This window comes from Trichoderma asperellum, chromosome 2 (assembly GCF_020647865.1).
Source record: "Trichoderma asperellum chromosome 2, complete sequence".
Lineage (NCBI taxonomy): Eukaryota > Fungi > Ascomycota > Sordariomycetes > Hypocreales > Hypocreaceae > Trichoderma > Trichoderma asperellum.
Window position 1 is genome coordinate 5,260,526 of NC_089416.1, and position 13,007 is coordinate 5,273,532.

Here is a 13,007-nt window from a genome sequence, read left to right on the forward strand (position 1 = left end):
CTATTCTCTCTAAAACAGCGGCTGCCCCCTCTAGATATGTAAGCGCGCGAGCTGTTCTAACATCATGAAGACAGACTCCTCATTCATGACAATGGATCACACTCAGCGTAGAAGCTTTCACGGTACGTCGGACAGGAAGCGACAAGCAGCAGTTACCTGGGATTTTGAGTGACACTAAACGACAGACGGGATGAAGGTGCGTGGCTAATCACTAGGAGCAGGATGCATGACCTGCAGGAAACGCAAAGTCCGCTGCAGAGGAGGCAATCCGTGCCAGAACTGCGTGCGGCTAAAAGCAACCTGCGTCTCTTCGTTTGATAGTAATCTACGAATGTCATTAGGGGATCCTCGGACCAGCCAAAAACGCGATCTTGCAAGCACGCCTCATCAAGAGCCATCACCGCTCAACGTGAAGCCAGATGCTATTGGAGAACCCAATGACAGTCAACAGCAGTATAGCCCACCCGACTTAGACCATTCGCTTCCCTCAGTTACCTTGAATTATATGCAATTGGACAGTAAATGGCAAACAAGATCAAATCCTCGCCCAGAAAATCCACTTCCACAGCCGATACTGCACTCAGTCAATTATGGCCTGGATTTCGATAGCAGCCAGCCATCTGATGGTGGCCTCCCTGGGTTCAATGCCTTCCACATCTCAGAGCTATCGGATTTTGATTTCTCTTTTGATCCCATCTTCAACAAAGACATAGAATTTCCCAGTTGGCCAGATGCAGCACTCACAATGGACGGCTTAGACCAACCAGCTTTTAACAAGGGAAGTGAGACTTCGGCACAGAGTGCGGTTGGTTCAACTTCACACCACAATAAACGTTCCAGGAATGTTAGTGCACCAACAGAGTCAGCTGAAACTCCTGCGCCATATATGGATCAAGATGCTGCTTATTTAGCTCATTTTGAGCGGTGGATTACCAGATGTGGCTACTCACTCAAGGAGGATGGCAAAGGAAATTATCTTCGATTTGTCCTCGACTACGTTCAGAACGAGCACTGCAGTACCGAATCTCCCTTTCGGTATGCAGTATTGGCCTGGACAGCCAAACACTTGGCCAAAATCTCTGTATCCCACGACAAAACATGGAAGTCCTATTGTATTCGAGCAACTGAAGGTCTCAGCCGTATATCATGCTGCGTCGACTCACATAAAACTTCAGAGACTAGGTCGACTTCATCCGGTGTCCAATCAGCTATCTCATCCAAAGCCGAAATCACCATAGCTTCTTTATTATTCCTTTGCAGGTGCGATGTTTTAAATGGCGATGCTACTTCAATTCTTCATCGCTTAGATCATTTCAAGGAGCACCTGACATGCCATCTAAACGATGGTCCTCTCTCTGCCTTGGCATGCAAGTTTCTTTTATGGCTATGCTACATCGATGTTCGCCTGAGAATATTCTCGACTCTAGCACCGCCGACCTATGATGGCAGAAACACTCCTATAACCACACTGCTTGATGCCCTTATTCATCATCCCAGTTACGATCACATTTTGTCGCATTCACATTCTTATGGGTTCGAAACTTTTGGTCAAACATATCCTCCTGAGGAATTAGTGCAAGATGTGAAGAAGATACCCGTTTCAGTACGAACTCATGAAACATTCTGCCTTATTTCCAATATGCTCCAATACCGATCATGGAAATATCTAGCAGAGCAAAGAACCGATTTCACTGTACACCGGGAGCTGGCGGAAGCTAAAGAAGCGGCCATAAATCTTGATATACGGCGGATGGATACAGAATTCGATCTTGCAATAGCAACCAATCCAGCTGCAAATGCGTTATGTGGTGTTGTTGCAGGCGTTGGGCACAACACTATTAAGAGCAATCCCACCAGCCATACGGCTAACGGTATCGCCAATTACAACTCCCCTACGCTCGCGGCACCAGCTTCAACTATCAGCCTTGACGCTGCCTCTAATGATCGAGCCTCATTGCAATGGCTGTCTTGCTATGCAGCATTCTTAGCAGCCAAGGTTCTATGGTCGCGATTTCTATACACCTCGATCCGTAGCGATTCGACTGCCACGATAGCAACAAGCGGCATACTGAAGATTGCTCTACGTCTGCGAGAGATTCATCGTAAGAGCAGATTGGCTTCGTCAATGAAGATACCTCGATCAATGTTATGGCCTCTACCTGTTTTTATTGCTGGGATAGAGACGACTGACGAGATATACGCGGATTGGATATCGGAGTTTATGGATGAAATGGGCTCATCAATGAACAATGCTGAGAAAGGTCGTGATAATATTGGAGATCACAAAAGCGATTCAACTGAAGACAAGACGAGCAGTTTAACCGACCAGAAACTAATACTAATGCTCATGAAGCGGGTTCGAGAGAAGCAACATCTTTTGGATTGTCGTGTGGATGTTCAGAAAGTTATGAGTGAGATGAAAGGTGTTGATGACATATTTCTGTTATAGGGCCCAACTACTCTTCGGAAGATCAAAAGACTACTTTCAGATGTAATTATCAACCTGTTGTAATGTCTTGGGCAATGTCCTATCTCACTTTTTATCCATGTTTTCATGTCGGCAGGCCTCTTCGGGTAATATCATGGTGGGTACATATATTCGGCATTTGTTTAAATGTTTACCGATATGTACCGACGGTTGCAAAGTTGAAGCTTTAATGTTAAATTTCAAGCAAGGTAAGACAATGTACATGTATTCATTTACAATATCAAGCGCGCTACCATCCCTAATTACATGCGCAAATTATTTGCCTAATTTCTATATTGCCGTTCAAATCCAAAGTTCCAAACTTCAGTTCGACGTTTTCCCTCGGATGACTCTTTAAATCCAACATGTTGAAACACACTCGGCTCTAATGCCCATTTTACTAGTCCACGATCTTCTGCATAGCCTTCCAATATCATATCTCCTGGGAAGCCGTATGGTGGGTCCCTCAGTAATGCTTGAAAGCCTTCCAAGTGTCTCTGAGGAAGAACAAGTCCTTGGGCGCAGCACCCGTAATGTGGCATCTCTCGGGCTCCGTGCAATTCGCCCAAGCCGAATGGATTCAGTCTGTTAACGGATAGACGGCCGGATAGGAAGTAAAGAGCAATAAGAGCCGGCAACCAAAGACCAAATACGAGGGCTCCGAGATAGCGCTGCGTGTGCGGCGATACACCCGTTGAAACACCCTTGCGGATATAGTATTTTCTCCCGGCCAGGAATGCGGCTAACACGCCAGTGTATACCAAAAAGATGACTTTAGAGTAGGATAGCCACTCTTCGTTGTTCCATCCCATCAAAATCTCCGAGTAAAACAATCGCAGATATATCCATTCTCTCTTAGTCTCCTTGGTCTTTTGTTCGACAAATGCCAAGCCCTTTTTGAATCGGGGAAACCAGTCTCGCAGTGTAACAATATCGTCCTCTACCAGCGCGAAATATGGATACTCCTGCTCTCTGCACGCTTCTACGAGCGCCGAGTGATCCAGTCTCATATTTTCTACACGACCATCACCACGGATATTTCCTTCTTTTAGATTGAACGGTATACGGCGGTATACCGAACTTCCATTAGGTGGCTCGCCATAGAGAAGAACTTCATCAACAAGTGGTTCAAGCCAGCTTTGGCCATATGCAAAGTGCTTCGAGGGTGTTTTATCGGCGAGCAGCACAACAATGCGAATTGATGCGCGCTCCTCTGGCGTGAGTGTGTCGGATAACGTAGCAACGGTCGAGGCTAGGAACGACTCGGTCGTGCGATTAATGCTAGGGATGCCGATGCATAGCAGCTTCTCGACGGGTTTGATCGGTACGACTCTGGCGGGTGGATTATGGATATATGCGTCTGCCTCGTCAGTCCTCACGCTCGAAAAGCGTTGTCTGTAGGCTCGCTCGGCATTGAAAAATATTGAAGACGGATCATCATATGAAAAGAAAGAGGAAAAAGCAAACAGAAGAAGCCAAATAATACAAAACGCGGCGTTGATGCGAGCGACGGACATCATTGCGGTCGCGTGACACAAGATGATGCCCACCACGTCAACTTGCCCCTTGAGGCAACGGCATAATATCTAGTTTTATATTCTATTAGCACCGAGGCTGATTGGGCGGAGAACCTTTTCGTCCGTAAGCTTGACAGAAAGGCCTCCATAATACAGCACGAAAAATACGATGCTTCTACCAGGGTAGTTTAGCCGTTGCCTATGACCTCAAATCATAAAAATACTCTATAATCTTCGCAGCCAGCAATATCTGCCCTCGATCTTGAGAATCTGCCCAAGCTGACTGTATAAACTCTCATTTTACGACTATGCTTCGGGAGAGACTATCCATCCATCGCTTTGGCATAAGCGGCGAACCGATTTTTGGACAATTTGCCTCATTTTCATTCTATCAATGCAATTTTATTAGACCATTGGCAACGCAGTCAGATCCTGGAGACAACAAGCGCATTAAATTGGGGTGACACGGATAAAGCGGCAGGAGGACCAACAGCAAAAATTTTAGATTACGTGGCGTGGATCTCTTTATCAAAGATAAATGAGCAACTGATTAATAATCATACTCAGAAATGATATTTCGAGTACAGTATGATGCTCTACTTTACTTTTTCCCAGTACAGTGATTATATGGGAATCTGGGGTATAGGTTTTACACATTTTATAATCGAGATGCGACTCATGTCTCGAGCCCAGAACAACAAACACCAACAACCTCTGAAAATTGTCGTATCGCTGACGCTGCGTAGTTTCCACTAACGAAATTATAAATTACCTAGCAAGTATAGAAATAATACTTGCGTTTCATAGGTAATCTCCTTCTACTCTCCTTTGGCCTATCAGCACAGCATTCTCGGATCTTCTCATATTTGATGAGGGCTTGTATCGAACATAATGTTATAAATTATCCCATCTTGCCTTTCCGCTATCAGATTACATTTGAAGCTACATAAGTACTCCATAGCCCACACCAGTGCTTTCTTTCCACTCAGGCTCCAATAATCGCACCCCCCTCAACAATTTCATTACTCTTTGACTACTTTACGCTACAATGAGTGAGAATACTAGAATAAATATATTAAGGGGGAAAACGAACCTTCCTTCAGGCTCCAATGTCACAAGGGAGTGATCCGCAGCAATATCCACTGTGTGAACTAAGAGCTCCTTGGAAATCAATGTGATGACAGCCATCAGAAGACCTCCAAAGCAAAGCATCAAAGTTGTAACCTCCAGGAGTTGTTTCATAGAATCTGTTTACCGGTTAATTTATTGGTAAATATATCATTTTAAGTGAAACTTACCCAGCCGTGCATTTCGTCGACACGCACCCGCTGAAGCCATCGTGGAGCTCAGTTTCATACTTGGATCCGGTGTTATAATCGGTCAAGTAGATGAATTGATATTCGCCGCCCTCGCTTTCCATTATATCACCAGCTGCCAATTGTCCCCAAAACGCGTTAGCCGAGCCGCAAAAGGCAGCAATGCTGAGCAAAACGTATGCCTTCATGATTTGATAGGTAGGTAAGCTTCAAGGATGGAACGTAATTAAAGAATCTGGAAATAGTAGTGATGTGCTATTGAAAGGAGTCCCAGACACGCCTTTTATAGATTTCTTAACACATACGAATCCACTGATGAGTAACAAAATTTCTCCCATAAATATAAATAACAAATCTCGTTTAAATAAGCTTATAATAATCCTAATACCTCGCAAACACCCAGCACCTTCTATCTATGTCGAAGTGCAAAATTTAATGATTCAAGTTTGTACATAATAGTACTTCATAATAGTGCTTATACCGACCGGTCAGCTACGCATATAGTCTGTCTATAGCAGTGCGCCTCATACCTGGTAATTTCCAAATGCGGACTATTCCTGCAGGTATTGTGGCGTAGAACAAAGACTTGTCGTTAAAGGTGAGCCTAATTCACAACAATAGCTCCTCTTCATCGAACTAGCGCTGAACGTACTAAGTTTGGCTATGGGTTGCTTGATATCCCAGTAACTGCTTATTTAGGCAGGCATTAAACTTCCCCTCTACATTTTTTTCCCACTAGCTCATATGCTGCGCTTGCGATAACTTTTGGCTTCATCTAACAGATTTCTGCTGCTCTCACCCTTTACAAAGAGAATACAGTCGACCAGTCGACTAGAATCTTGAGTCGACTATACCTATATATGTACACGAAGCAGTTGGATTAAACACTATTACATGCCTTGCATCTCTTGTTTATGTTTCCAGCAGCTCTCCTATGACACAGGTGGTCTATAATAAAAAGGGACCTCATTTTTACGAAGTTATCTGCTTCTCCTTTAAGATAGCTAGTCTCAGCATATAGCGAGCTGAGTTATCGGGCCCAAAGCAAGGGGCTCATGAGGTTCAAACTAATGCAACAAAGCTGCATGCGATAACGCTACTAAGAAAAATACTGTTGTGTAAACCTGTGACCGCCAAAAGGTCTTTGCGCTAAAAGGTTGAGCGACGATCCAAGATTTTGATCAGCCAACAATGCAATAAACTCTTGGGAATATTGGAAGAATCACTAGGTTCATGGAGTACTCCCAGGAAAATGCCTAGGCCACCACAGTTTCGTTCTACATTACGGAATTTTAGTTCTATCCAATATATCACATCTCAGGATCCACTCCTCATAGACAGAGGTAAGGGAGATTAGCCGCATTCATTTGTCTCCGCCTACTATTAGTTACCTTTGTTCAAAGCAAAGCCTGTTCCGCACACCAACATGTCGGGTGAGGGCTTCGGATACTGTCAATTAAAATGTATCGGCTGCATAGTGCAGTATAACCTCGATGAATACCGTACATGTACGTACATCCTACGCTTTGCAACACACTTCCCCCTTATTATACTGTGGATTGCTTGAAGGATACTTTTTCTTTATTTAACAATGGCGATTGATGACTTATCCTTATGATAGTTTGCTCTCCAATTGTATTATGTACCTAAAAATCCGATACCTTTGACAATTGTCAAGAGGCATCGTAAGTAGACACGGTTGTTTGAAGCTTCGAAGTTGTCTCGGATACATGTAATCCCTACTGCACTACGTGCGTTAGTGGTATTTGTATGTGTATGGTAGAGTTAGTGCAACATGCGAGATATTTGTCGATACACTATAGGTTAAATATCTCTCCCTGCCTAGGTATGTTATGGTATCCAGTATAACACGCCTTGTATGTATAGTATGAGATATGCTGCTTAACACGTTACAATGTCTTGTAATACCTAGTACTGCAGCTTGACCAATCATGGACATCCACGACTGCCTTCATGTTTAGACTTTCTAAACTGTTGATGCATATGACTTTTAGAAATAGTAAGATAAATAGATGTAGATGAGCTAGCGAGAGGTTTGGGGCATAAGAGGCTAGGTAGCCAGCTTATTCTAAATCTTCACCTCAGAAAGTTAAAACTCATACGCTCATAGGTTTTTCATTAGAGTTATTCTTCCTTAATTGCCGTTTCTTTTCTGGTAACAAATATGGTTACACTATCGTCTAATGTAAATGATGAAAATCACGACTTCGAATTTGCCCAACGCGGACTAGTTGCACCATTGAAAGACCCATATATCTTTTCCGATTCGAAGCCTCATAAGGTTGTCTGGAACAGCCAGGCTTATGATTTTCTTCAAGAAGATTGTCCAAAAACTGCCAATACATCGCTATGGCGCCAAGGCCAACTCTGCAGCGTAGAAGCAGGCCTGTACCATGTCACCGAGGGAGTATATCAAGTTCGCGGGCTTGATCTAGCCAATATGAGCATTGTACAAGTCCCGGGTACAAATAAAATCGTCATTATAGATTGCCTTACCTCCGTTGAAACTGGGCGCAAAGCTATTGAACTCTACCAAGAGCATCATAATTCTCAATTCGGGCAAGAAGCAGAAATCTGTGCGCTGTTTTACACCCATTGCCACGTGGATCACTTTGCTGGCGCTCAATCTATCGCGAACAAAGCTCAAGAAGGTCTTCGAATTATTGGCCCAGATGGCTTCATTGAGCATGCAGTCAGTGAGAATATATACGCTGGGGTTGCCATGGCACGCCGGTCTATCTACCAATACGGAGAGGCCCTGTCAAAAGATCCCCGTGGGCAGATTGGCTCTGGCTTAGGCCAAGCGGTATCGACGGGAATTAGTTCTTTAGTAGCACCAAATCAACGAATTGTATCGGATGGTGTTCTTGAGCCGGGAATTGAAGGCTTGGAGATTATCTGTCAACTTACTCCAGGGGCCGAGGCACCAGCAGAAGTGAACTTATTCTTCCCGCAGTACTCCGCATTATGCATGGCAGAAAATGCCACACACACCCTGCATAACATTCAAACTTTGCGAGGTGCGCCAGTTCGCGACGCGCGTTTGTGGTCGCGGTATCTCGATGAGTCAATTACTCTGTTTGGCGACAAGACGGACGTTGTTTTCTCAAGCCACCACTGGCCTACATGGAAGTCCTCTGACGAAGAGAATCTCGTCATCACTTTTTTGTCAGAGCAACGAGATTATTATGCCTATCTTCATAATGAGACACTTCGCCTTCTCAATGATGGTAGAACTCCTGTGGAAATTGCGGAAGAGATCAAAATGCCTCCGAATTTGGCGTTGCGGACAAACATTCGTGGGTATTATGGCTCCATCAGCCATAACGTCAAGGGAATCTACGACAAATATATGGGTTGGTTTAACGGTAATCCAGCATACCTATGGCCGCTCTCTCCTGTTGACGAGGCTATTCAATTTGTTGAGTGCATGGGCGGCTACGAGTCTGTTCTTAAAAAGGCCCAAGAGTATCATGCCAAGAACAATCTACGATTCGCAGCTACGCTATTAGACAAGCTTATCTTTTCAGGCGCTGAAAATATTAAAGCTGCGAAAGCTGAACTGGCACTTGTCTACCGAGAACTGGGATTTGGGGCAGAGAATGGAATATGGCGAAACATTTATCTAACCGGAGCATACGAACTAAAAAACGGGCCACATGCGGCGATTAATACAAGGACACCTGCGTCGTTGATGGCCCTTGGTCTAGATCAGCTGTTCGATACAATCGCCATCCGCGTGAATGGACCACGAGCATTTCTCGAACAAGGAGTCACTATTGACTTTATGGTGGACGATATGCCGCAAAACTTGAAAAAGAGCCCCGCGGGATGGCATGTGAGGCTAAGCAACGGTGTTTTGACTGGACATGGCGTCGAATACACGCCTTCTCCAAAGCCACGAGACAGCAACATTGATCTCACTGTCTGGCTCAACCATGAAACACTGGTAGCAGTAGTGGGAGGCGCGGCCATCGGCAAGCCTATAAGTCTTGATAAAACGACGGCTATTACTTCTGGAAATACTAGAGCATGGGATACAATTACATCCTTGGTCTCACTGCCGAATCTCAGTTTTAACATTGTTACACCGTAAATAGTAGTAAATAGTTAGGCATTATTCAATAGTATAGACTGGTCCAATACATATTACACGACTTCCTTCGGAGGTATTTATAAATAGCCAAGGATAATCTGCATACCAAGCTCATACGATCTCCTAGTATCACAACAGAACTAGAAGCCCCACGCATTCTTATCTAATAAAAGCAAGACGGCTGATATCATAAAAGGCAAAATCATGCAGTCAGGTTATAGGTAATATAGATTTAAGAAATTCTAGCTAGGTGATCACATGTAAAGAAGAAACATGAGAAGCATCCGTATGGAAGAGGAGGGATAAAGAATGCAAAGCGCGGATAAGTCTTTGTTTATAAGGCGCTATATTAATGCTCTATCCAATAAGGAAACAGCGCCCGCGTAGCTCAGGGGTAGAGCGTTGCACTCGTAATGCAAAGGTCCATAGTTCAAATCTGTGTGTGGGCAGCTATTTTTTTTAAGTTTTTTTATTCTATTGCGCAGGACAAATAATTAAGTAAATATTCGCCAATTTAATTGTTTCTTTTTTTCTTTTTTTTTTTTTTTTCTTCTTGTTTCTCTCTTTTAATAAAGTTACTCAAATTATATCTACATCTATATATTTTTTACTTTAAGTGCATGTTTAATAGGTATTTTTTACTAAAATGCAATTAGGCTGAGCTGTGTGGTGGCTTTTTCCCCAAGCTTTGACAACTGATACCAGTAATACTCCATTGACGTTATGCTATCTCATATAAGCAAATCGTATAGATGTTTAGATGGCTCGTAAAACAAATGAGAATCATCAGCAACGTCATTCTCACAATTTAAGGTTACCGCCTCCCATTTTGGCGGATTGCTAGTTAAAATTTGAGTAAGGTATAATATAGGTTATTACTACAGAATATCTAGCAAATGAAATTTATACCTCCAGCACTCTACCCAGTCTTTACATCATTCTTTTCAAATCTTTCCACCGTCACTCTTTCCAAATCCTCGGCATCATGAGCCGTAACATCACTTTCATGACCATCTCCTTGCCCTGGCACAGGCAGCTCTTCACCACTAGCTTCTACATCGTCGCCTCCTGATTTCTGATCGCGTTGCAAGTACCACTTAAAAAAGTATACCAAAATTTGCGCCATGAACACCTTTTTTTTCCCAGTCAGTAACAAGACAATAAGAGAGAGGTGGAAATAAAACTGTCTGCCCAGAGCTCACCTGTTCAATCGTATAAAGCAACACTGGGATTGTAATAAACGCCCTCGTCAAGTCATCCGCCTGGTTCCACATTGCCGTCACCAGAGGGATACCTAAACTCGTCGTCTTGGCCGCTCCACAAAAGCAGACTGCAATGGTCTGCTCTTTAGACATCTTTTTGACGGTGAATATGCGCTGGGCTCTCTCCGGCAGGCGAGATTTAGTGACGCGCGGGTTAATGTATCTGGCGAAGAGGAGTGGTGGGCGGGCGAGATAGAAGCAGATGAGAGTGAAGATGATATAAAGGCCGATGTTGATGAAGACATTGAAAATGACATCTGCTTTTGACAGCTTGTAGAGAGCGCCAGTGCCGAATGCGCCTGAAAACGTCGTCCTTTTCCCTTTCATTAGCATATCGCAGCCTCTAAAGCTATAGATTCAGCATCTCTAACTCACCATACGAGCAGTATTAGACACACGCTCGGCAATTTCCCCAGCATGGTAACCCTCAAGACCTTGGCCACCATATCTCCTTTCCACCACCTCACCGCTTGTCCTACTGCCAGGGGCAATAGGACGCTCAACCCCAGCTGCTTCGCCACGTTGGCGTACATGTCGCCCAGGGTGCTCGGGTCTGCAGGCCGCCAATTATCAAAGACGGAGTCTCGCGGTATGAAGCCGTATATCAGAATTGGCGTGAGAAAGGATCCAATAGTGTTGCCTATGACTACGGAGATGACGGCTGCGGCTTCATCGCCTCCCGCTGAGCGCGTCATAACCACGTTGGAAGCAATCGTGGTGGGGAGACAAGCCGTAGCGAGCATGCCAAGGATGATGGGGATAGAAGGGGTACCATGCTTGAGTGCACCAGCAGCGAGACAGATGTGTACGAAGACTAGTATTGCGCGTTGTATGTTAGTATATTTAAACACCAAAACACTTGTCCGAATCATCGTCATTGGAGAAACAGCATTGGTCTACAACTCACTCAGCATAAACACTGGGATAATCGCAAAGCTGCTCCCTTGAATTATCACATGTAATCTCCAGTTTGTCAGGTTCTGCTTCAATTTTTCAGGGGGAAGCTGTAACCCGTTGATTAAGAAGATGATGGCTACGGCGCCATACAAGATGCTGTACTCTGATCGAATCACACCCCCATGCTCTGCAACAGCTGTGTTTGTTCGCAAAACAAGATAGTTAGCGAGACTCTCTTCTAGCATGGGTCATACCCAGCCATATGATTCTGGTTCACTTCTTCTCTTGTATTTCTCATGTGAATCGCAACACACCTCCTCCGGGATATGGAAATGCATAAACGTAAAAAGGAGAAAAACTCACATGGGAAGAAACGTCCCAACACACACGCCACTGCAAATCCAATAAGCAGCCACTGTGCTGCTACAAACTGAACTCCCTTGCAAAACCACATCACCACCTTATTTTCGCGCCAATGACTTGTATCCTTCGCCATCGTCTTCGTTGTCGTCGTATCCATTGCTCCCAACCACCTCTCAACAAATATTACCAAATATGCAGTTATCGTGACAAATCATAAATCGTGAAAAATGGCTCCAAAAACAAAAATGAACATGTCTATATGAAAAGAATGAGAGAGAGAAGAGGGGAGAATAAAATAGAAAGGAAGCAAAGGCGAGACAGCTAAATATGCACCTCGTAGGTGAAATAGATTAGCAGCTGCTAGCTAGCTCTGCTACTTCTCCAGCCACACAAGCGTGCGGAATCCAAAAAAGCTTGCGAAATTGAGACCGCGCAGGAATGCTGGGTCAGAGAGGGCAAAGCGCCGTCTTATTACCGGATATGCTGAGCGGGTCTCGTCGGCCGATCGCTAGAGATATCTGCCGACACCGCATATTACGATAAAAAGTAGTCACTAATAGTAGTCATAGTCGGGTAATTTAAGATGGTCCTTACGGCGTAGTGGGATCATGCGTGAGACATCTGTTGTAAGCATAACGATAACGGAAAGGGGGTGAAGCTTGGAGGGGCAAAAAAGCATCAGACTCGGCACCAGACCTAAGGGGGAGGAATGAGGCATACGATGGCGTCACATCGGCATACTCCGTACTCAGCAGGCAAGTTAAGGAGACGGAGTCTATTTCTGAGATGCTCGTGCTAGATTTAGATTGAACTCGAAGCATTAATAAATACTGCCACTATTTCCTCAATGTCGAAACCCTCCGTATCCTTGCACGGTCAAGACATTAAACAATATCTACACTGATTCATCTCTTTTTTTTTTTCATCTCAAGCAGTTGTAAACATCTAATCATCCAAAAATTGTTTTGGCTAACCCCTCATGGAGCAGCGACAAGCAAGGCTAACCCCAACGCCGTGCGATGCCTGTGGTATCAACATAAACATTCTCCCAAACGAAAATTTCGGGAG

General features: G+C 44.3%; 5 protein-coding genes and 1 non-coding gene across 7 annotated transcripts; 3 read left to right on the forward strand and 3 right to left on the reverse strand.

Annotated features, from left to right (window-relative positions):
• Positions 1–51: 51 nt before the first annotated feature.
• TrAFT101_004041 (uncharacterized protein) lies at positions 52–2,718 on the forward strand. Of its 2 annotated transcripts, none has more exons than XM_024901645.2 (2): positions 52–122; positions 222–2,718. In XM_024901645.2, exons 1-2 carry the CDS (start codon positions 65–67, stop codon positions 2,447–2,449), a joined length of 2,286 nt encoding a protein of 761 aa, XP_024766182.2. In that variant the 5' UTR covers positions 52–64; the 3' UTR covers positions 2,450–2,718. The 2 variants fall into 2 exon arrangements, with proteins under 2 accessions (XP_024766182.2, XP_065983163.1); XM_066127055.1 differs by having other exon boundaries at positions 186–2,519.
• A 33-nt stretch (positions 2,719–2,751) lies between these two features.
• TrAFT101_004042 (uncharacterized protein) lies at positions 2,752–3,987 on the reverse strand (the record flags this gene model as incomplete). The annotated part of the gene is made up of 1 exon (XM_024906130.2): positions 2,752–3,987. One exon carries the CDS (start codon positions 3,985–3,987, stop codon positions 2,752–2,754), a length of 1,236 nt encoding a protein of 411 aa, XP_024766181.1.
• A 1,096-nt stretch (positions 3,988–5,083) lies between these two features.
• On the reverse strand, positions 5,084–5,488 carry TrAFT101_004043 (uncharacterized protein; the record flags this gene model as incomplete). Its single annotated transcript, XM_024903120.1, has 2 exons — positions 5,084–5,231; positions 5,283–5,488. 2 exons carry the CDS (start codon positions 5,486–5,488, stop codon positions 5,084–5,086), a joined length of 354 nt encoding a protein of 117 aa, XP_024766180.1.
• A 1,888-nt stretch (positions 5,489–7,376) lies between these two features.
• On the forward strand, positions 7,377–9,527 carry TrAFT101_004044 (uncharacterized protein). Its single transcript, XM_024907270.2, has one exon. The coding sequence runs from the start codon at positions 7,486–7,488 to the stop codon at positions 9,415–9,417; it is 1,932 nt and encodes a 643-aa protein (XP_024766179.2). The 5' UTR covers positions 7,377–7,485; the 3' UTR covers positions 9,418–9,527.
• Positions 9,528–9,794: 267 nt separating this feature from the next.
• TrAFT101_004045 lies at positions 9,795–9,866 on the forward strand. Its single transcript has one exon. It is a non-coding gene; the product is annotated as a tRNA-Thr (tRNA).
• Positions 9,867–10,211: 345 nt separating this feature from the next.
• On the reverse strand, positions 10,212–12,384 carry TrAFT101_004046 (uncharacterized protein). Its single transcript, XM_024898968.2, has 5 exons — positions 11,940–12,384; positions 11,587–11,772; positions 11,055–11,493; positions 10,620–10,992; positions 10,212–10,549 (listed from the first exon to the last, which is right to left on the reverse strand). The coding sequence occupies exons 1-5, from the start codon at positions 12,094–12,096 to the stop codon at positions 10,337–10,339; spliced, it is 1,368 nt and encodes a 455-aa protein (XP_024766178.2). The 5' UTR covers positions 12,097–12,384; the 3' UTR covers positions 10,212–10,336.
• Between the last annotated feature and the right edge of the window lie 623 nt (positions 12,385–13,007).

What these genes read in the sequence shown, in the direction of transcription:
- TrAFT101_004044 (XM_024907270.2), top strand. Translation starts at nt 7,486, where the DNA reads ATGGTTACACTATCGTCTAATGTAAATGATGAAAATCACGACTTCGAA.
- TrAFT101_004046 (XM_024898968.2), bottom strand. Translation starts at nt 12,096, where the DNA reads ATGGATACGACGACAACGAAGACGATGGCGAAGGATACAAGTCATTGG. An exon ending in TGTCTAATACTGCTCGTATG is followed by an intron (nt 10,993 to 11,054) that starts GTGAGTTAGAGA and finishes GAAAGGGAAAAG; the next exon opens with GACGACGTTTTCAGGCGCAT. An exon ending in TGCTTTATACGATTGAACAG is followed by an intron (nt 10,550 to 10,619) that starts GTGAGCTCTGGG and finishes GGGAAAAAAAAG; the next exon opens with GTGTTCATGGCGCAAATTTT.
- TrAFT101_004041 (XM_024901645.2), top strand. Translation starts at nt 65, where the DNA reads ATGAAGACAGACTCCTCATTCATGACAATGGATCACACTCAGCGTAGA. An exon ending in TCAGCGTAGAAGCTTTCACG is followed by an intron (nt 123 to 221) that starts GTACGTCGGACA and finishes CACTAGGAGCAG; the next exon opens with GATGCATGACCTGCAGGAAA.